General features: G+C 46.1%; 1 protein-coding gene across 2 annotated transcripts in view; it reads right to left on the reverse strand.

The window, feature by feature from the left end:
• The window catches only part of elp4 (elongator acetyltransferase complex subunit 4), a 211,413-nt gene that overhangs the window by 184,920 nt on the left and 4,520 nt on the right, over positions 1-21,973 (reverse strand). The window contains exons 3-6 of one of the 2 annotated variants that reach the window (XM_064988254.1): positions 18,034-18,155; positions 11,807-11,938; positions 10,417-10,571; positions 7,946-8,030 (exon numbers count right to left, since the gene is read on the reverse strand). In XM_064988254.1, the coding sequence (XP_064844326.1) occupies positions 7,946-8,030; positions 10,417-10,571; positions 11,807-11,938; positions 18,034-18,155 (494 nt within the window). Of the gene's footprint in view, positions 1-7,945; positions 8,031-10,416; positions 10,572-11,800; positions 11,939-18,033; positions 18,156-21,973 lie in introns of both variants that reach the window. The other variant, XM_064988244.1, reaches the window with a different exon arrangement.

Below are 21,973 nucleotides of genomic sequence, written 5' to 3' on the forward strand. Positions count from 1 at the left end.
GAAGGTGTTTAGTACCCCTACTTTACGGTTTTTACTTTTTAATTACTGTTATATATATTTATTTATTTATTTATTCCCCCCCCCCCCAACTTTTTCACTCCGGACGCTTTATCTGGACACGATTCGTCAGGACCTCCAACAGCCGAAGCTAAGTAGTAACATTAACATGATGCCTTCTAATTGGCTGTATTCGCCTAACGGCGAGGATAGCTGTGCTACAAGCCCGGCTTCAGACGCAATCGTTAGGCAAGGGTCATTTCAGTGTAGGAAAGGATGAAACAGCGTCTGTGCCACCAGTAAGTACAGATAGTAGTATAAATCCCCTGGCACAGTCCTCGCAGCCGGACAACTTTCTCACGGTTTCTGGAAGGAAATGCTGTAGGAACGCTCAACCGGTGTCGCTCATTCAGCCGACAGAAACTTTCAACCGGTTTTCCCCATTAAGCAGCGAGTCGGAGTCAGAGGCCGATCCTTCTCTGGTCTCTACTCCTCCTGTTACGGGGTCTGAGACGCCGAAGCCTCCCACCATTAGCTCTGACAAATTGAAAACTCTAGTCATTGGCGACTCCATTACCCGCAGTATTAGACTTAAAACTAATCATCCAGCGATCATACACTGTTTACCGGGGGGCAGGGCTACCGACGTTAAGGCTAATCTGAAGATGGTGCTGGCTAAAGCTAAAACTGGCGAGTGTAGAGAGTATAGAGATATTGTTATCCACGTCGGCACCAACGATGTTAGGATGAAACAGTCAGAGATCACCAAGCGCAACATAGCTTCTGCGTGTAAATCAGCTAGATAGATGTGTCGGCATCGATTAATTGTCTCTGGCCCCCTCCCAGTAGGGGGAGTGATGAGCTCTACAGCAGAGTCTCACAACTCTCAATCGCTGGTTGAAAACTGTTTTCTGCCTCTCCCAAAAGTTAGAATTTGTAGATAATTGGCCCTCTTTCTGGGACTCAACCACAAACAGGACCAAGCCTGACCTGCTGAGGAGTGACGGACTCCATCCAAGCTGGAGGGGTGCTCTCATCTTATCTATCAACATAGACAGGGCTCTAACTCCTCTAGCTCCACAATGAAATAGGGTGCAGGCCAGGCAGCAGGCAGTTAGCCAGCCTGCCAGCATAGTGGAGTCTGCCACTAGCACAGTCAGTGTAGTCAGCTCAGCTATCACCAATGAGACTGTGTCTGTGCCTCGACCTAGGTTGGGCAAAACTAAACATGGCGGTGTTCGCCTTAGCAATCTCACTAGGATAAAGACCACCTCCATTCCTGTCATTATTGAAAGAGATCATGATACCTCACATCTCAAAATAGGGCTACTTAATGTTAGATCCCTTACTTCAAAGGCAATTATAGTCAATGAACTAATCACTGATCATAATCTTGATGTGATTGGCCTGACTGAAACATGGCTTAAGCCTGATGAATTTACTGTGTTAAATGAGGCCTCACATCCTGGCTACACTAGTGACCATATCCCCCGTGCATCCCGCAAAGGCGGAGGTGTTGCTAACATTTACGATAGCAAATTTCAATTTACAAAAAAAAAATGACGTTTTCGTCTTTTGAGCTTCTAATCATGAAATCTATGGAGCCTACTCAATCACTTTTTATAGCTACTGTTTACAGGCCTCCTGGGCCATATACAGCGTTCCTCACTGAGTTCCCTGAATTCCTATCGGACCTTGTAGTCATAGCAGATAATATTCTAATCTTTGGTGACTTTAATATTCACATGGAAAAGTCCACAGACCCACTCCAAAGGGCTTTCGGAGCCATCATCGACTCAGTGGGTTTTGTCCAACATGTCTCTGGACCCACTCACTGTCACAGTCATACGCTGGACCTAGTTTTGTCCCATGGAATAAATGTTGTGGATCTTAATGTTTTTCCTCATAATCCTGGACTATCGGACCACCATTTTATTACGTTTGCAATTGCAACAAATAATCTGCTCAGACCCCAACCAAGGAACATCAAAAGTCGTGCTATAAATTCACAGACAACACAAAGATTCCTTGATGTCCTTCCAGATTCCCTCTGTCTACCCAATGACACCAGAGGACAAAAATCAGTTAACCACCTAACTGAGGAACTCAATTTAACCTTGCTCAATACCCTAGATGCAGTTGCACCCCTAAAAACTAAAAACATTTCTCATAAGAAACTAGCTCCCTGGTACACAGAAAATACCCGAGCTCTGAAGCAAGCTTCCAGAAAATTGGAACGGAAATGGCGCCACACCAAACTGGAAGTCTTCTATCTAGCTTGGAAAGACAGTACCTTGCAGTACCGAAGAGCCCTTACTGCTGCTCGATCATCCTATTTTTCTAACGTAATTGAGGAAAATAAGGACAATCCGAAATTCCTTTTTGATACTGTCGCCAAGCTAACTAAAAAGCAGCATTCCCCAAGAGAGGATGACTTTCACTTTAGCAGTGATAAATTCATGAACTTCTTTGAGGAAAAAATTATGATTATTAGAAAGCAAATTACAGACTCCTCTATAAATCTGCGTATTCCTTCAAAGCTCAGTTGTCCTGAGTCTGCACAACTCTGCCTGGACCTAGGATCAAGAGAGACGCTCAAGTGTTTTAGTACTATATCTCTTGACACAATGATGAAAATAATCATGGCCTCTAAACCTTCAAGCTGCATACTGGACCCTATTCCAACTAAACTACTGAAAGAGCTGCTTCCTGTGCTTGGTCCTCCTATGTTGAACATAATAAACGGCTCTCTATCCACCGGATGTGTACCAAACTCACTAAAAGTGGCAGTAATAAAGCCTCTCTTGAAAAAGCCAAACCTTGACCCAGAAAATATAAAAAACTAATCGGCCTATATCGAATCTTCCATTCCTCTCAAAAATCTTAGAAAAGGCTGTTGCGCAGCAACTCACTGCCTTCCTGAAGACAAACAATGTATACGAAATGCGTCAGTCTGGTTTTAGACCCCATAATAGCACTGAGACGGCACTTGTGAAGGTGGTAAATGACATTTTAATGGCATCGGACCGAGGCTCTGCATCTGTCCTCGTGCTCCTAGTGCTGCTTTTGATACCATCGATCACCACATTCTTTTGGAGAGATTGGAAACCCAAATTGGTCTACACGGACAAGTTCTGGCCTGGTTTAGATCTTATCTGTCGGAAAGATATCAGTTTGTCTCTGTGAATGGTTTGTCCTCTGACAAATCAACTGTAAATTTCGGTGTTCCTCAAGGTTCCGTTTTAGGACCACTATTGTTTTCACTATATATTTTATCTCTTGGGGATGTTATTCGAAAACATAATGTTAACTTTCACTGCTATGCGGATGACACACAGCTGTACATTTCAATGAAACATGGTGAAGCCCCAAAATTGCCCTTGCTAGAAGCATGTGTTTCAGACATAAGGAAGTGGATGGCTGCAAACTTTCTACTTTTAAACTCGGACAAAACAGAGACGCTTGTTCTAGGTCCCAAGAAACAAAGAGATCTTCTGTTGAATCTGACAATTAATCTTAATGGTTGTACAGTCGTCTCAAATAAAACTGTGAAGGCCCTCGGCGTTACTCTGGACCCTGATCTCTCTTTTGAAGAACATATCAAGACGATTTCAAGGACAGCTTTTTTCCATCTACGTAACATTGCAAAAATCAGACATTTTCTGTCCAAAAACGATGCAGAAAAATTAATCCATGCTTTTGTCACTTCTAGGTTAGACTACTGCAATGCTCTACTTTCCGGCTACCCGGATAAAGCACTAAATAAACTTCAGTTAGTGCTAAATACGGCTGCTAGAATCCTGACTAGAACCAAAAAAATGGATCATATTACTCCAGTGCTAGCCTCCCCACACTGGCTTCCTGTCAAAGCAAGGACTGATTTCAAGGTTTTACTGCTAACCTACAAAGCATTACATGGGCTTGCTCCTACCTATCTCTCTGATTTGGTCCTGCCGTACATGCCTACACGTACGCTACGGTCACAAGACGCAGGCCTCCTAATTGTCCCTAGAATTTCTAAGCAAACAGCTGGAGGCAGGGCTTTCTCCTATAGAGCTCCATTTTTATGGAACGGTCTGCCTACCCATGTCAGAGACGCAAACTCGGTCTCAACCTTTAAGTCTTTACTGAAGACTCATCTCTTCAGTGGGTCATATGATTGAGTGTAGTCTGGCCCAGGAGTGGGAAGGTGAACGGAAAGGCTCTGGAGCAACGAACCACCCTTGCTGTCTCTGCCTGGCCGGTTCCCCTCTTTCCACTGGGATTCTCTGCCTCTAACCCTATTACAGGGGCTGAGTCACTGGCTTACTGGGGCTCTCTCATGCCGTCCCTGGAAGGGGTGCGTCACCTGAGTGGGTTGATTCACTGATGTGGTCATCCTGTCTGGGTTGGCACCCCCCCTTGGGTTGTGCCATGGCGGAGATCTTTGCGGGCTATACTCAGCTTTGTCTCAGGATGGTAAGTTGGTGGTTGAAGATATCCCTCTAGTGGTGTGGGGGCTGTGCTTTGGCAAAGTGGGTGGGGTTATATCCTTCTTGTTTGGCCCTGTCCGGGAGTGTCCTCGGGTGGGGCCACAGTGTCTCCTGACCCCTCCTGTCTCAGCCTCCAGTATTTATGCTGCAGTAGTTTATGTGTCGGGGGGCTGGGGTCAGTTTGTTATATCTGGAGTACTTCTCCTGTCCAATTCGGTGTCCTGTGTGAGTCTAAGTGTGCGTTCTCTAATTCTCTCCTTCTCTCTCTCGGAGTACCTGAGCCCTAGGACCATGCCCCAGGACTACCTGACATGATGACTCCTTGCTGTCCCCAGTCCACCTGGCCGTGCTGCTGCTCCAGTTTCAACTGTTCTACCTTATTATTATTTGACCATGCTGGTCATTTATGAACATTTGAACATCTTGGCCATGTTCTGTTATAATCTCCACCCGGCACAGCCGGAAGAGGACTGGCCACCCCACATATGCTCTCTCTAATTCTCTTTCTTTCTCTCTCTCGGAGGACCTGAGCCCTAGGACCATGCCCCAGGACTACCTGACATGATGACTCCTTGCTGTCCCCAGTCCACCTGGCCGTGCTGCTGCTCCAGTTTCAACTGTTCTACCTTATTATTATTCGACCATGCTGGTCATTTATGAACATTTGAACATCTTGGCCATGTTCTGTTATAATCTCTACCCGGCACAGCCAGAAGAGGACTGGCCACCCCACATAGCCTGGTTCCTCTCTAGGTTTCTTCCTAGGTTTTGGCCTTTCTAGGGAGTTTTTCCTAACCACCGTGCTTCTACACCTGCATTGCTTGCTGTTTGGGGTTTTAGGCTGGGTTTCTGTACAGCACTTTGAGATATCAGCTGATGTACGAAGGGCTATATAAATAAATTTGATTTGATTTGATTTGATATAGAGAGAAGGTGTTTAGTACTCCTATAGAGAGAAGGTGTTTAGTACTCCTATAGAGAGAAGGTGTTTAGTACTCCTATAGAGAGAAGGTGTTTAGTACTCCTATAGAGAGAAGGTGTTTAGTACTCCTATAGGGAGAAGGTGTTTAGTACTCCTATAGGGAGAAGGTGTTTAGTACTCCTATAGGGAGAAGGTGTTTAGTACTCCTATAGGGAGAAGGTGTTTAGTACTCCTATAGGGAGAAGGTGTTTAGTACTCCTATAGGGAGAAGGTGTTTAGTACTCCTATAGGGAGAAGGTGTTTAGTACTCCTATAGGGAGAAGGTGTTTAGTACTCCTATAGGGAGAAGGTGTTTAGTACTCCTATAGAGAGAAGGTGTTTAGTACTCCTATAGAGAGAAGGTGTTGAGTACTCCTATAGGGAGAAGGTGTTGAGTACTCCTATAGGGAGAAGGTGTTGAGTACTCCTATAGGGAGAAGGTGTTGAGTACTCCTATAGGGAGAAGGTGTTGAGTACTCCTATAGGGAGAAGGTGTTTAGTACTCCTATAGGGAGAAGGTGTTTAGTACTCCTATAGGGAGAAGGTGTTTAGTACTCCTATAGGGAGAAGGTGTTTAGTACTCCTATAGAGAGTCGGGGAACAGTGCCAAAACATAGCCCAAACCCACCAACCAGAGCCCCACCATACAGCCAAGCCGTACTGCCCCAGAACAAAAGACACCTGACAGTCAAGCCAGAAAACACCAAATTATAGCAAAGAAGGAGTAACATATAGGGCCCAAAGAGACTGCATTATGAAGTGATAATATTATGCCTGGTTTCTGTAGCCAACATCCAAGACAAACAGTATGAGCAGGGGTGGAAACACACACACACACACACACACAGTCTTCCCTATACTGGAAATTCTTGTGATGGTGCCCATGTCCTGTCTGCATTCCTCTGCTCTGCCAAAAGCGCTTTGATGAAGTCAGAGCTTAATTAATGAATGATTGACAGCGCTGGGTCAGGGGGGGTAATCCTGTGTGTGAGTGACAGGGGGAGAGGGGGGAGGAGGCTCCAGGTGAGGAGCAGAGGGGTCACAGAATCTAGGTGACCCCCCCCTCCACAGGTCCAAAAAAAACTAAAATAGAAACACAGAGAGAGAGACAGATGGCATTTCTGACATTCTGAAGAGGATTGATAATCATTAAAAACAAAGATATGTTTCAAAGATGGGACACACACACACACCTGTCTGCTCTGCTGCCAGCATCACCATAACACTGATGAAGTCATTCTAGTCAGGTGAGAGGAATTAACATGGTAACTTGAATAGGGGTGTTGGGAAGGGCAATTATTTGATATGGATGAGAGTATAGCTAACAGTAGAGAGGAGCAGGTTAGAGTATAGCTAACAGCAGAGAGGAGCAGGTTAGAGTATAGGTAACAGTAGAGAGGAGCAGGTTAGAGTATAGCTAACAGCAGAGAGGGGCAGGTTAGAGTATAGCTAACAGCAGAGAGGAGCAGGTTAGAGTATAGCGAACAGCAGAGAGGAGCAGGTTAGAGTATAGCTAACAGCAGAGAGGAGCAGGTTAGAGTATAGCTAACAGCAGAGAGGAGCAGGTTAGAGTATAGCTAACAGCAGAGAGGAGCAGGTTAGAGTATAGCTAACAGTAGAGAGGAGCAGGTTAGAGTATAGCTAACAGCAGAGAGGAGCAGGTTAGAGTATAGCTAACAGCAGAGAGGAGCAGGTTAGAGTATAGCTAACAGCAGAGAGGAGCAGGTTAGAGTATAGCTAACAGCAGAGAGGAGCAGGTTAGAGTATAGCTCACAGTAGAGAGGAGCAGGTTAGAGTATAGCTAACAGTAGAGAGGAGCAGGTTAGAGTATAGCTAACAGTAGAGAGGAGCAGGTTAGAGTATAGCTAACAGCAGAGAGGAGCAGGTTAGACTATAGCTAACAGCAGAGAGGAGCAGGTTAGAGTATAGCTAACAGCAGAGAGGAGCAGGTTAGAGTATAGCTAACAGCAGAGAGGAGCAGGTTAGAGTATAGCTAACAGCAGAGAGGAGCAGGTTAGAGTATAGCTAACAGCAGAGAGGAGCAGGTTAGAGTATAGCTAACAGCAGAGAGGAGCAGGTTAGAGTATAGCTCACAGTAGAGAGGAGCAGGTTAGAGTATAGCTAACAGTAGAGAGGAGCAGGTTAGAGTATAGCTAACAGTAGAGAGGAGCAGGTTAGAGTATAGCTAACAGCAGAGAGGAGCAGGTTAGACTATAGCTAACAGCAGAGAGGAGCAGGTTAGAGTATAGCTAACAGCAGAGAGGAGCAGGTTAGAGTATAGCTAACAGCAGAGAGGAGCAGGTTAGAGTATAGCTAACAGCAGAGAGGAGCAGGTTAGAGTATAGCTAACAGTAATGTGTGCCCGGGCGGACTGGGATATATGGTCATTGTAAGGGGCAGGAGGTCTTTGGGACCCCTATATGGGGAACCCTTTGGGTAGAGGATATCTGTAATATGGGTTGGGAGTATAGGGGTAGTGACAGGACTATGGATGTGTGAGAGTGAGCGTACCTACCTGGGGGACGGATCCATCAAAGCCTTCCCTGTGGATGACCTCCTGGAGATTGTTCAGCAGAGAGGAGTAGGTCTCTGGCATAGGGCTGGAGAGAGGGTGAAGAGGAGGGGTAAAGACAGGGAAGAGGAAAGGAGAAAGAGGGATGGAGGAGGAGAGGAGAAAGAGAGAAGGAGGGAGTAGAACATGAGGTTATTGCAGGACAGGTATCAAGTCTCAACAGACGAAGTCAAATGCTCCTTATCCCCCATGACAGGGCTTTACAATGACCACTAGAGCAGATGGTTATAATGGAGGAGCCTTATCAAGAGATTCATTTATTCAGGTAATCTAATTAAAACCTGGTGGCCTGTCAGCTCCCTGAGGGTCCGATTGGAGGTGTAATGACACACACACACACTAGCTGAGAAGGGTTATTTAATGGGTTGCTGGTTACGATTGGATGGGCACAGTGTTTGAATGGTTAATGAAGGGTAAGATGTGCACCATTGACAAGGGACACAAGTCACTCACAATAGATCTCTGCCTTTCCCTAATAACCACAAACCACCCTAACATAACCTCCTGCCAAGTCAACCATGTGCCAACATCATGGCCAGGGTAAAGTTGTACACAGAAATCCTTCCTTAAGATCAGCTGGCTATAGTAACAACCACTGTCCATTGAGTCTTACAGTAGGTCGTTACGATAGCCAGCAATTACAGGCTAACAGAACGAAAGAACATTCTTACCCACAGGGGAACAGACAGACACACACCAGCCAGACATCATGCACATATACATATTCCTAAACAAACACCAGCCAGACATCATGCACATATACATATTCCTAAACAAACACCAGCCAGACATCATGCACATATACATATTCCTAAACAAACACCAGCCAGACACAGTACACACTTCCTCATATAGCTACACATAGAACAAACATATTGCCTCCGATTGATCATCATTAACAAAAACAATTGCGCCTTCTGACTCTGCAGGGGTTCATAGCAGAACCATTCCACCAGCTTTCCTTCCCTCCTCCTGGAGCCAGAGGCAGCCCCGGGCTGGCTTCCTCCACTTGGTGGCCATTGTGTTTGAGGGCATTGTGCTTCGTCCGCCCCCACTGGGCACCCTCCATTCAGGTGGTACTGAGGGCTAGGTGCTTAGCCACGGGGGCTAGCGCATGTGCTAATTAGTATCATACTCAGGGAGGCCACATTAGCTCAATGCTACCTCCCTCCTCCTCCACTCTAAGGAGAAAGGAGAGAGAGGGGAGGTTTGGTCTTCAACAACAGGGGCTGTATCACCTAGAGAGCAATTTGTGCCAATTATGCCAGCGAGTGAAACGGAGCAATTTAACAGCCAGGGTAGCAACATGGGGTGGTGGCCACGTGCAAGAGGGGAGGCTAGGGAGTGAGAATGTGTGTATGTCTGTTTGTCTGTCTGTGTGTGTGTATGTCTGTCTGTGTGTTTATGTGAGCAGTGCAGGTATAGCTTCCTGCTGACCAGCTGTCATGTTGTCTGGCAGATCAGTGTTCTATTCAGAGAACCTGATGGGCAGTGCCACTATGATGGCAATGCCACTGTCAGACTTAATTACTAACACACAGAACGACAGGAGAAGGATGGAATCTGTCTAACAACGTAAAGGACAAAATAAAAAGGATTTCCTCTGACAATGATTTACTCAACACTGCTCAGTGATAGTAAATATGAGTTAACTGAAATTGGTCAGACACACTCACTCTTGTTTACATGGTCCAGAGTTAAAGGGTGTCTGTTTGCAGACATGAAAGCAGAGGGGTTCTATAAAACCTCATCTCCGCTCCAGATTGGCCTGTTTGCCAATCGTGTCTGACTCGGTATCTGACTGTGTGTGTGTGTGTGTGTGTGTGTGTGTGTATATGCGCTTGTGTGTGTCTCACCGCTCTCTCTCATGTAAATAGTGTGTCTGACCTCTGAACCCTAAGCACACTCAACGATGAACAAAACAAACTCACAGCAAACGGTCCCTCTACATTCACCACCAAAGCCTTCTACTCTGCTCAATGTCTCATCTCAGCCAACTAGCCTTCCTACCTAGAGACTGACCCTGTTTTTATACAGGCTTAACCAGCTGGTTATAAACAACAGAAACTGACCATAATAGACCATCCCGATCTGATGGGGGGGGTTTAGTTAGAGTAACTGTCTAAGCATTGCCCATCTACAATTACTCTTCACACTGTAGGTTAATCCCAACCTAATCCAAAAGCTTCTCTAAGATATGACAATAGTGTCTCTTAGATGCTTCCAAAAAGTGATAAGTATACTACTAAATATGTGTCAATGTACGATTGGCTCCTCAGGTTGTAGGGTGAGCTTCTCAGGTTTTGACTAAGTTCTCTTAGACATACAGTACATTTGCACAATATATTGTGTAAATAATACTGAGCACCATGAAGAGATAAGGGTGGGGTAGTGTTCAGGGGTTGCCGGGTTACCTCTGGCCGGGGGTGGTGGCGGTGGGTGATGTCACAGCGGTGGAGTGTTCTGGAAGGTAGAAGCCATGGCACCTGGCCGCCTGGCAGATCTCAGGGTCCATTGTCTTGGAGACGTCGTAGTAGTGTCCGAACCTCGACGAGGACGCCAGGGCCGTCTGAGGGTCAACAGTTAGTGTTGAGAGAAAAGCTGTGTCCATTTGACACTGCTGTTGATCACATTGCACCGAGGGTAGATAATCCTACTTAGTGTGAAACGTCCTCACTTTCAACAAGTAGAGTATGATAACTTTAAATAAATGACCTGCTCATAGTTCATACAAGTGTTTCAAAATCCTGTTTGATCAAATGAAAACTTGCAGAGAAGTTCAACTACTACAACCAGCATGTTAATCAAGTCTCCACATAACCGTCCACTTGTGGCTGTGAAAACAGCCGTGCCGGTCTGAGGGAGAGTAGAAAGATGTTTTCTCCTGGGTGAAAGGGAGAGTTCTGTAGCCCTGCTCTCCCCAGTGAAAGCAACCAGGGGCCCCATTGTCAGACGGGCTCTTAAATCTACCACTAATCTGGATTAGGGCCCCCGGTGTGCCCCTCTCCTGACAGGATGGGCGAGTCAGGGGGGAGGGGGGGGTCAGTGGCTCATCTTCTCTTTGTAAGCAGGGGGGAGAACCGCTTAGTGTTCCAGGCCCGCCCCGGCCACCTCACCTTTGATCTGATGTCTTCATTGGACAGGGCGACGTGGAGAGGGTTGGCAGGAGAGGTGTGTAGGGGGAATGGGGGTAGAAGGGGACTCAGGGAGTGAATTTGGGATGTAAATCCTCTGGCTGGGGCTTATTGACAGTTTGGTTTGTAAAGTCTGGTTTTGGGAGGGTGGGGAAGGGGGAGAGGTGAGGGAAAGACAGAGATAAAGACGTCTCCAGAGAGAGACAGAGAAAGAGAGATCTCCAGGGACTTGCTGTGTGCTGTTAATCCACATAGCGATGTGGATTATAGCCTGGGCAGGGGACAGAGGGGAGGAGAGGAGGATGGAAGGGGTCACCATTCCTTAGAGTGGAAGAAAGAGTGTATTGCCAGCGCCCCTGGTAAGGGGATAGACAGGGATTTAAGAGGGGACAGAGGGACAGATCTGGGTTATGAGGGTTAAGGCAGGTGGCGTGCCATTAGATGGGCTGCAGGTACCCTGGTTTCCCAGGCTAGGCAGGGTGTGTATGTGTGTGTGTCGACAGGCCCCACCTAGCAGCAGCTAAGTGTGAGTAATCTCCACCAGCTCTGAATGGAGAGGCTAGGAGTTTAGGAGCTGATGGATTTAGAGGTGAAGACAATCGTCACGCCCATAGAACCAAGAGCTAGACCTGTGGCCCCATGCCCTGACTGCCTACACACATACGTTTACCTGCACTTTTGGCAGGTGCTGGTAGCGCCAGGCGATCTTCATGGCGTCCTGACTCTCAGGGTCACATGACTTTGCCTGGTCCTCCACTGCTTTGGGGCTGGCGATGTCATCCAGGATGGGGGCGGGGAGTTCCTACAGATAATAACACAATTGCATTGTTTATACACTATTCTATTTTATTCAGTCTTCAGGTTGTATTGTGTGGAATTCAACATGATGGCAAATAATATGAATCAACACATACATTTTGTGTTACTGTGTGAAACAAGAGTCCTTGTCATGTAGTAGACTAGGAAGCTGGTGTATATGAGGTGTCATGTTGTTTTCTCATTAACAGTGGCATGTCCCTCCAGACAGAGACACAGAGGTTAAATCAATTAGTAGACACTGACTAGACAGGTCTCGGAGCACATCTCTCAGAGAGCTGACTGAGTCTGTTACAAATGGGATGGAACCTGAGAGGAGGGGGACTGTCTAACACACACACACCTGAGTAGACAGGTTTAATAAGCCTCAAAGAGGGGGGAATGGAGAGAGAGAGATGGAAAGAGATTGCGAAAGAGAACGAGAGATAGAGAAAGAGGGAGAGAGAATACAACCCATATTTATGTTTATTTATTTCCCTTTTTGTATATAATGACATTTGAAATTCTTTATTATTTTGGAACTTGTGTGAGTGTAATGTTAACTGTTAATTTTTTAATTGTTTATTTCACTTTTGTTTATCCATTTCACTTGCTTTGGCAATGTAAACAATATGTTTCCCATGCCAATAAAGCCCTTAAATTGAATTGAGACAGAGCGAGAGAGAGCTAGATAGAGAGACTGACATGGAAAACTGAGACTGAGCAACCTGCCCTTCAGAGTTCAGACACAGACAGTCCCCTCAGACACCTCCTCTAACACGGTCACACACACACACACACACACACACACACACACACACACACACACACACACCAGCTTGACCTTCATTCATACACATCTCACGCACGTCAGACACATAGCTATGACGTAGGCTACACCAACAGTCTGGTCAAAACAACGTGGAGTCCAGAAGAAGGTGTAGGGTTGCAAAGCACCACCAACATGACCAGTTCAAACCAAAGCTTCTAAATCTAAATCAAATAGAATTCTATTCATCACATGCGCCGAATACAGCTGGTGTAAACTTAACATTGAAATGCATGCTTACGAGCCTTTCCCAACAATGAGTTATTAAACAATAAAAAACATAACAGTAACAGGGATAAAATAAAATACACATGAATGGATCTACGGTGCATTCAGAAGGTATTCAAACCCCTCACCTTTTCTACATTTTGTTATGTTACAGCCTTATTCTACAATTTTAATAGTGAAGACATCAAAACTATGAAATAACACATGGAATCATGCGGAACCAAAAAGGCGTTAAACAAATCAAAATATATTTTATATTTGAGATTCTTCAAAAGTAGCCACCCTTTGCCTTGATGACAGCTTTGCACACTCTTGGCATTCTCTCAACAAGCTTCACCAGAAAATTTTTCCAACAGTGTTGAAGGAGTTCCCACATTTGCTGAGAACCTGTTGGCTGCTTTTCCTTCACTCTGTGGTCCAACTCATCCCAAACCATCTCAATTGGGTTGAGGTCGGGTGATTGTGGAGGCCAGGTCATCTGATGCAGCACTCCATCACTCTCCTTCTTGGTAAAATAGCCCGTACACAGCCTGGAGGTGTGGTGGGTCATTGTCCTGTTGAAAAACAAATGATAGTCCCACTATGCCCAAACCATAGCCATGCTGGTTAAGTGTGCCATGAATTCTAAATAAAATCACAGACAGTGTCACCAGCAAAGCACTTCCACACCATCACACCTCCTCCTCCATGCTTCACAGTGGGAACCACACAGGCAGAGATCATCCATTCACCTACTTTGCGTCTCACAAAGACACAGCAGTTGGAACCAAAAATGTCAAGTTTGGACTCATCAGACCAAAGGACCGATTTCCACTGGTCTAATGTCCATTGCTCATGTTTCTTGGCCCGAGCAAGTCTCTTCTTTTTATTGGTGTCCTTTAGTAGTGTTTTTTTGCAGCAACTCGACGATGCCCTTTTTTTTTTTTTGCCTTTACCTCCCTTATCTCACCTCATTTGCTCACATCGTATATAGACTTGTTTATACTGTATTATTGACTGTATGTTTGTTTTACTCCGTGTAACTCTGTGTCGTTGTATGTGTCGAACTGCTTTGCTTTATCTTGGTCAGGTCGCAATTGTAAATGAGAACTTGTTCTCAACTTGCCTACCTGGTTAAATAAAGGTGAAAGAAAAAAAATGTAAAAAATGAAGGCCTGATTCACGCAATCTCCTCTGAACAGTTGAGATGTGACATGAACTCTGAAACATGGTAACTATAATGAACTTATCCTCTGCAGCAGAGGTAACTCTGGGTCTTCCTTTCATATGGCGGTCCTCATGAGAGCCAGTTTCATCATAGCACTTGATGTTTTTTTGCGACTGCACTTGAAGAAACTTTCAAAGTTCTTGAAATTCTGCGGATTGACTGACCTTCGTCTTTTCTCTTTGCTTATTTGAGCTGTTCTTGCCATAATACAGACTTGGTATTTTACTAAATATGCACATCTTCTGTATACCACCCCTACCTTTTCACAAATGCATTAAGAAGGAAAGAAATTCCACAAATTAACTTAAGTCACACCTGTTAATTGAAATGTATTCCAGGTCACTACCTCATGAAGCTGGTTGAGAGAATGCCAAGAGTGTGCAAAGGGGGGCTACTTGAAGAATATCAATTATAAAATATATTTTGATTTGTTTAACACTTTTTTTTGGTTCCATATGTGTTATTTCATAGTTTTAAAAAGTCTTCAAAATGATCCTACAATGTTAAAAATAAACCCTTGAATGAGTAAGTGTCCAAACTTGAGTGCTACTGTAAGTAAGTATTCAGACCTTTTACTCAGTACTTTGTTGAAGCACCTTTGGCAGCGATTAAAGCCTTGAGTCTTCTTGCGTATGACGCTACAAGCTTGCAACATCTGTATTTGGGGAGTTTCTCACATTCTCCTTTGCAGATCCTCTCAAGCTCTGTCAGATTGGATGGGGAGGGTCGCTGCACAGTCATTTTCAGGTCTCTCCAGAGATGTTCGATCGGCTGGGGATCTCAAGGACATTCAGAGACTTGTCCCGAAGCCACTCCTGAGTTGTCTTGGCGGTCTGTTAGGGGGGGGGGGGGGGGGTTGTCCTGTTGGAAGGTGAGACTTTGCCCCAGTCTGAGGTCCTGAGAGCTCTGGAGCAGGTTTTCATTAAGGATCTCTGTACTTTGCTCCGTTCATCTTTCCCTCGATCCTGACTAGTCTCTCAGTCCCTGCCGCTGAAAAACATACCCGCAGAATGAGGCTGCCACCACCATGCTTCACCGTAGGGATGTTACAGACCAGGTGATGAGTGGTAACTGGTTACCTCCAGATGTGACATTTGGCATTCGGGCCAAATAGTTCAATCTCGGTTTCATCAGAACAGAGAATCTTGTTTCTCATAGTCAGAGGCCTTTATGTGCTATTTGCCAAACTCCAAGCGGTCTGTCATGTGCCTTTTACTGAGGAGTGGATTCCGTTTGGCCACTCTACCATAAAGGCCTGATTGGTGGAGTGCTGCAGAGATGGGAGAATCTTCCAGAAGGACAACCATCTACACAGAGGAACCCTGGAGCTCTGTCAGAGTGATCATCGGGTTCTTGGTCACTTCCCTGACCAAGGTCATTCTCCCCTGATTGCTCAGTTTGGACGGGAGGTTGGCTCTAGGAAGAGTCTTGGTGCTTCCATTTAATAATGATAGAGGCCATTGTGTTATTGAGGACCTTCAATGCTACAGAAATGTTTGGTACCTTTTCCCAGATCTGTGCCTCAACAAAATCCTGTCTCAGAGCTCTACAGACAATTCCTTCGACCTCATGGCTTGCTTTTTGCTCTGACATGCACTGTCAACTGTGGGACCTTTATATAGACAGGTGTGTGCCTTTACAAATACTGTCCAGTCAATTGAATTTACTACAGGTGGACCCCAAGATGTAGAAACATCTGAAGGATGATCAATGGAAACAGGATGCACCTGGGCTCAATTTAGAATCTCATAGCAAAGGGTCTGAATACTTACGTAAATAAAAGGCATTTCTGTTTTTTATTTTTGATAAATAAAACAATACGACCCCAGTGATGTACTGGGCTGTCCGCACCCCCCTTTGTAGTTCTTTGTGGTCAAGGGTGGGGCAATAGCCATACCAAGAGGGAAGCAGCCGGTCAAGATGCTTTCGATGGTGCAGCTGTAGAACGTTTTGAGGATCTGAGGGACCATGCCAAATCTTTTCAGCCTACTGTGGGGGAAGAGGTGCTGCCGTGCCCTCTTCACGATTGAGCAGGTGTGTGTGGACCATGTCATGTCCTTATTGATGTGGACGTGATGGAACTTAAAGCTCTCGACCCCCTCCACAACAGCCAAAATAATTTGGATGGGGGTGTGCTCTCCCCTCTTTATCCTGTAGTCCACGATCAGCTCCTTGGTCTTACTAACATTGAGGGAGACGATGTTGTCCATCCATGTCCGTGTCCTGTTCATTGTAAGCGGTTGCTCTAGCCTTTAGTCCAGCATGGATATTGCCTGTAATCCATGGTTTTTGTTTGGGATATGTTCTTATAGTCACTGTGGGGACAATATTGTCTATTCACTTATTAATGAATTCCTTGACTGTTGTGGTAAACTCCTCAATGTTATCCGATGAATCCCGCAACACATCCCAGTCTGTACAGCAACACATCCCAGTCTGTACAGCAACACATCCCAGTCTGTATAGCAACACATCCCAGTCTGTACAGCATCACATCCCAGTCTGTACAGCAACACATCCCAGTCTGTACAGCAACACATCCCAGTCTGTACTAGCAAAACAATCTTGTAGCCTCGCATCTGCTTCGTCCGACCATTTCCACATTGAGCGCGTCACTGGTACTTCCTGTTTGAGCTTTTGTTTGTAAACAGGAAGCAGGAGAATGGAGGCATGGATAGATCTGCTGAACGGAGGACGAGGGAGGGCCCTGTATGCGTTTCTGTGGGTAGAATAAAAGTGGTCTAGAGTTGTATCACCCCTAGGGTGCAGAAGACTTGTTGGTAGAAGTGAGGTTAAGTCTCACTGCCTTAAAGTCTCACACACAAGGAACCTTGCCTCTGGATGAGCGGTTTCTTGTTTGTTTATGGCCCCATACATTTTGTCAAGTACCAGAGTGGTGTTGGCCTGTGGAGGAATGTAGACAGCCGTGATAATTACAGATGAGAACTCTCTTGGTAGATAAGAGTCTGCAGCTTACCATTAGGTATTCCATATCAGGTCAGCAAAAGCTCCAGGTTTCCTTCACACTTGAAGCAGCACACCAGTTGTTATTTAGGAAAAAACACCGCCTCCTTTTGTTTTCCCCGAAGCCGCCTTCCGATCCTGCCGCTGCTGCATGGAGAATCCACCGAGTACTAGGTGCATAGCGTCATCATCCAGCCACGTTTCAGTAAGACATAACATTGCAGCATCTCCCGCGTTTACACCTGCGGTGTTTTGTTAGTGTATGGAACAAAGTAATAGGGTCCAGTATGATCAGTGGAACAGCTGAGTCGGAGTTGAAGTCGTATTTGAAGTCGAAATCAAGGTTAGTAACTGTCGATCTGATGTCCAGAAGTACTTGGTGGTCATATGTGATAATAGTATGAACTGTCTGTACAAAAAAGTCAAGATAAACACAATAAAAGTTACTATATAGCAAAGTTGGGTTGGAACTTCTCCATTGGCAACATCTTTCTAGGGTTGCAGTTCAATCAATCGCAGAGAAAAGAAACTGCCATACAGTTCCTGGCTCAGCAATTTTCCTTTTCTGCAACTGATTGAATTGGGGACCAATATGATTTGATTATACCAGACCAGAGGCCTCCCTCCTCTCTTACTCTCCTCCTCGAACCCTTTGATATGTCAAGAAGGGGTTAAGTTGTGACCCCGCCCACTATCAATCAGTATGGGAGTTCCCCTCCTCCTGTGGTGCCGAGTGGGAAACAGCTTTAGGAGCTCTGCTCCCCTTCAGAGTGATGTATCCGGAAACATCTCAACAATGTCCCCCCAACACACACCACCCTCGAAGTCTGTCCCCCCAGTGGGACAGACTGACAGTATGAACGCACACACACACCTGTAGGATGTCATTGGGGTGGTCCAGAGCAGACGCCACGTAGAGTTCATGTCCACACACCACCCCCTCTGCCAGGAAGTACTTGAGCAGCATACGGGAGTAGCTGTCATATCGGTCCTCCTCTGAGAAACAACACACATAACGTTAGGTTCCACTGTCATAGTGTCCTCCTACCTACACAGAGAACAGCATCATTGACACAGATCCCTGCCACTTTAGTCTCAAAAAGGGAAGAAACAAATGACATTATAAACACATGTACACAGCATAGAGGTGATGAAGTTTAAAAGTCTATCTACATTGACAGTAAAAGACGCTGTTCACATAAAGCCACAGTGTTTCCCAAGGTAACACCTGGATGAGCCTAATTACAACACAACAGATGGGGATCTGTCACACTACCTGTCTGGAATGGATGTAATGACCAGTCACTCTTAGTGAGGGAGGTGGGGGAAATGGACACGACACAGGGACACAGGTGTCATCTCCTGAACCAGAGCTCCCAATCATATGAGACGACAGCCACACCTCTCACAGAAAGGGGTGAGCCACACATCATCTCCTCCACCATCTTGAAGAGGGGAAGGACATCCTGTGTGGAGGATTCACCAGAGTTCTCATGGAGGTATGAGCCCCCTGTCAGCTAAATGACATAGGGATGTGGAACTCACCAAGCATTCAGAGTCGGGAGTGTTTCTTCACGCCAATGAAATGACTGTTGTGTGTTTATTTTGTTGATGTGTGAGTCAAGTCAACTCATTTCAATGGTAGACAATTTCTTGACACCCGGCTCACTTTAATTCACTGTTGTTCTCTCAGGATTATGATGGTGATGATGGCTTTTCAAATGGCCTTGTGTTTGTTGGTGTAACTCATATGAACACTATTCAATTCAGAAGTGAACGCTGGTTTAGGTGTGTAGAAAAAGGCATCAGGTGACATTTACATCCAAAAAGACGTGCAGTCTAAATGTCAAACACAACACAACAGTGAGACACCAGGCCTAATTCTAGTGGAACTCCGATAGCTGTGTTTGCAGCTTCAGGACAAAAGAGGCTAACACTTGGAGAAGCTTGCATTCTAGTCTAATTTACGTCTGTATTGAAGTCCTGAGTGACAGTGAGGACTAGTGACTAGTGAGTGAGGGACACATTCTACCTCAGACCACAAAGCACCCACCACCCAACCACAACGTAGGCCCACTTCCTACTTCCTTATTCTACAACCCCACATACCACTACCCAGCATGCCACTGCTGCTTCTTGTCACAGCCACAAACCACCATTTTGTAAAGCAGTCTCTGGCCTCTGCACACAATGGTAGACAGTGGGCACACACACAAAGGACAGTGACAGTTAAAGGTGACAGCCATACAGCTGACATCACATCCGACAGCTCGGGAATAACGCAGAGCCATCCAGGAACACCTGGGGAATGTACTTCCCTCCCCGACATTCCTGGCCTGTCTCCTCATTCCTCAGCCATGATGGGACAGCTCCCGGGATGGCCCAGGAAATACCCTGCCTCTTCAATTTGTCGTCGGTGGGGCTCCCTGTCCTCTTATTGATGGCTTTCTAGGTCAGCAGGACCTTTGTGGCTTTCAGCAGGGCCCACAAAGCCTCCCAGATGGGCCCTCTCCAGATGAGGCCCATTGTGCCCTGCCTTTCTATGGGAGCCCTTCCAAATAGAACCTGAGGGAGTCATTAGGCTGCTGAGGAGGAGGGGGTTGAGAAAAGAAGAGAGAGAGTGGGGAGTGACGGGGGGCGGGGTGGAGGGTTGAAGCAGTAGAGTCACCTCTTGGTGGGTTGTGACCACAGGACCCCACGACAGATCAGTCACTCTGAACAGTCAGAGGGGGAATTCCTTTTTGTCTTAACAGCTTTTCCTTTTTTGGTGCTCTTTTTTTTGCTCATTTTGACGTGGGATTGTAAAGGGGAGTGACCTCTAGGATTTGGCTTTTAACATGGAGATGGAATGGCCCTGTCTCACATAGCTGAAGGGGGTGGAAATGGTGGAGATGGTGGGGTGGAGATGGTTAGCCAAGCTTCAGGATTGTTTTGATCACGTGCACTCTGATATGTTCCAGTTAGCCTGCGAGAATAATCTAGACGCATACACGGATACGGTGACTGAGTTCATAAGGAAGTTTATAGGAGATGGAGTACCCACTGTGACTATTAAAACCTACCCTAACCAGAAACCGTGGACAGGTGGTAGCATTCGCGCGAAACTGAAAGCGTGAACCACCGCATTTAACCAGAGCAAGGTGCCTGGTTATATGGCAGAATATAAACAGTGTAGTTATTCACTCCACAGAGAAATCAAACAAACTAAACATCAGTATAGAGATAAAGTGGAGTTCACAATTCAACGGCTCAGACATGAGATGTATGTGGCAGGGACTACAGACAATCACGGACTACAAAAGGAAAACCAGCCACATCGCCTAGATCGACGTCTTGCTTCCGGACAAGCTAAACACATTATTTGCACGCTTTGAGGATAACACAGTGCCACCGACGCGGCCCACTACCAAGGACTGTGGGCTCTCCTCCTCCGTGGCCGACGTGAGTAAAACATTTAAATGTGTTAACCCTCGCAAGTCTGCCAGACCAGACGGCATCCCTAGATGCATCCTCAGAGTATGCGCATACCAGCTGGCTGGTGTGTTTGCAGGCATATTCAATTTCTCCCTATCCCAGTCTGCTGTCCCCACATGCTTCAAGATGGCCACCATTGTTCCTGTACCCAAGAAGGCAAAGGTAACCGAACTTCATAAATATCTCCCAGTAGCACTCACCTCTGTCATCATGAAGTGCTTTGAGAGACTAGTCAAGTATCATGTCACCTCTACCTTACCCGCCACCCTATACCCACTTCAATTGGCTTACCGCCACAATAGATCCACAGACGATGCAATCACCATCACTCTGCACACTGCTCTATCCCATCTGGACAAGAGGAATACCTATGTAAGAATATTGTTTATTGACTATAGCTCAGCATTCAACACCATAGTACCCACCAAGCTCATCATTAAGTTCGAGGCACTGGGTCTGAACCCTGTCCCGTGCAATTGGGTCCTGGACTTCCTGACAGGCTGCCCCCAGGTGGTGATCCTCAACACGGGGATCCCACAAGGGTGTGTGCTCAGCCCCTTCCTGTACTCCCTGTTCACCCACGACTGCATGGCCAAGCACGCCTCCACGACTGCGTGGTCAAGCACGACACAACAGTAGTAGGCTTGATTACCAACGATGACGAGACAGCCTACGAGAGGAGATGAGGGCTCTGGGAGTGTGGTGTCTGGAAAACAACCTCTCACTCAACACCAACAAAACAAAGGAGATGATCGTGGACTTCAGGGAACAGCAAAGGGTGCACCCCCATATCTACATCGACAGGACCGCAGTGGAGAAGGTGGAAAGCTTCAAGTTCCTTGGCGTACACATCACTGACAAACTGAAATGGACCACCCACACAGACAGTGTGGTGAAGAAAGCGCAACAGAGCCTCTTCAACCTCAGGAGGCTAAAGAAATTTGGCTTCTCACCTAAAACCCTCACAACTTTTACAGATGCACAGTTGAAAGCCTTCTGTTGGGCTGTATCACCGCCTTGTTCAGAAACTGCACCCGCCCGCAACTTCAAGGCTCTCCAGAGGGTGGTGCGGTCTGCCCAACACATTACCGGGGGCAAACTACCCACCCTCCAGGACACCTATTGTAATCACTGCCTCACACATAGATTGGGGGGGGTTAAATTGAAGGGCAAGGCAATATATGGCTAATATCAGTTGATACACACAAATGACAGCTTTTAAAAATAAAATAAAATCACCTTTATTTAACGAGGTAGGCAAGTTGAGAACAAGTTCTCATTTACAATTGCGACCTGGCCAAGATAAAGCAAAGCAGTTCAACACATACAACAAGAGATAC

The sequence above is a fragment of the Oncorhynchus masou genome, chromosome 2 (genome assembly GCF_036934945.1).
Source record: "Oncorhynchus masou masou isolate Uvic2021 chromosome 2, UVic_Omas_1.1, whole genome shotgun sequence".
In the NCBI taxonomy this organism is placed as follows: domain Eukaryota; kingdom Metazoa; phylum Chordata; class Actinopteri; order Salmoniformes; family Salmonidae; genus Oncorhynchus; species Oncorhynchus masou.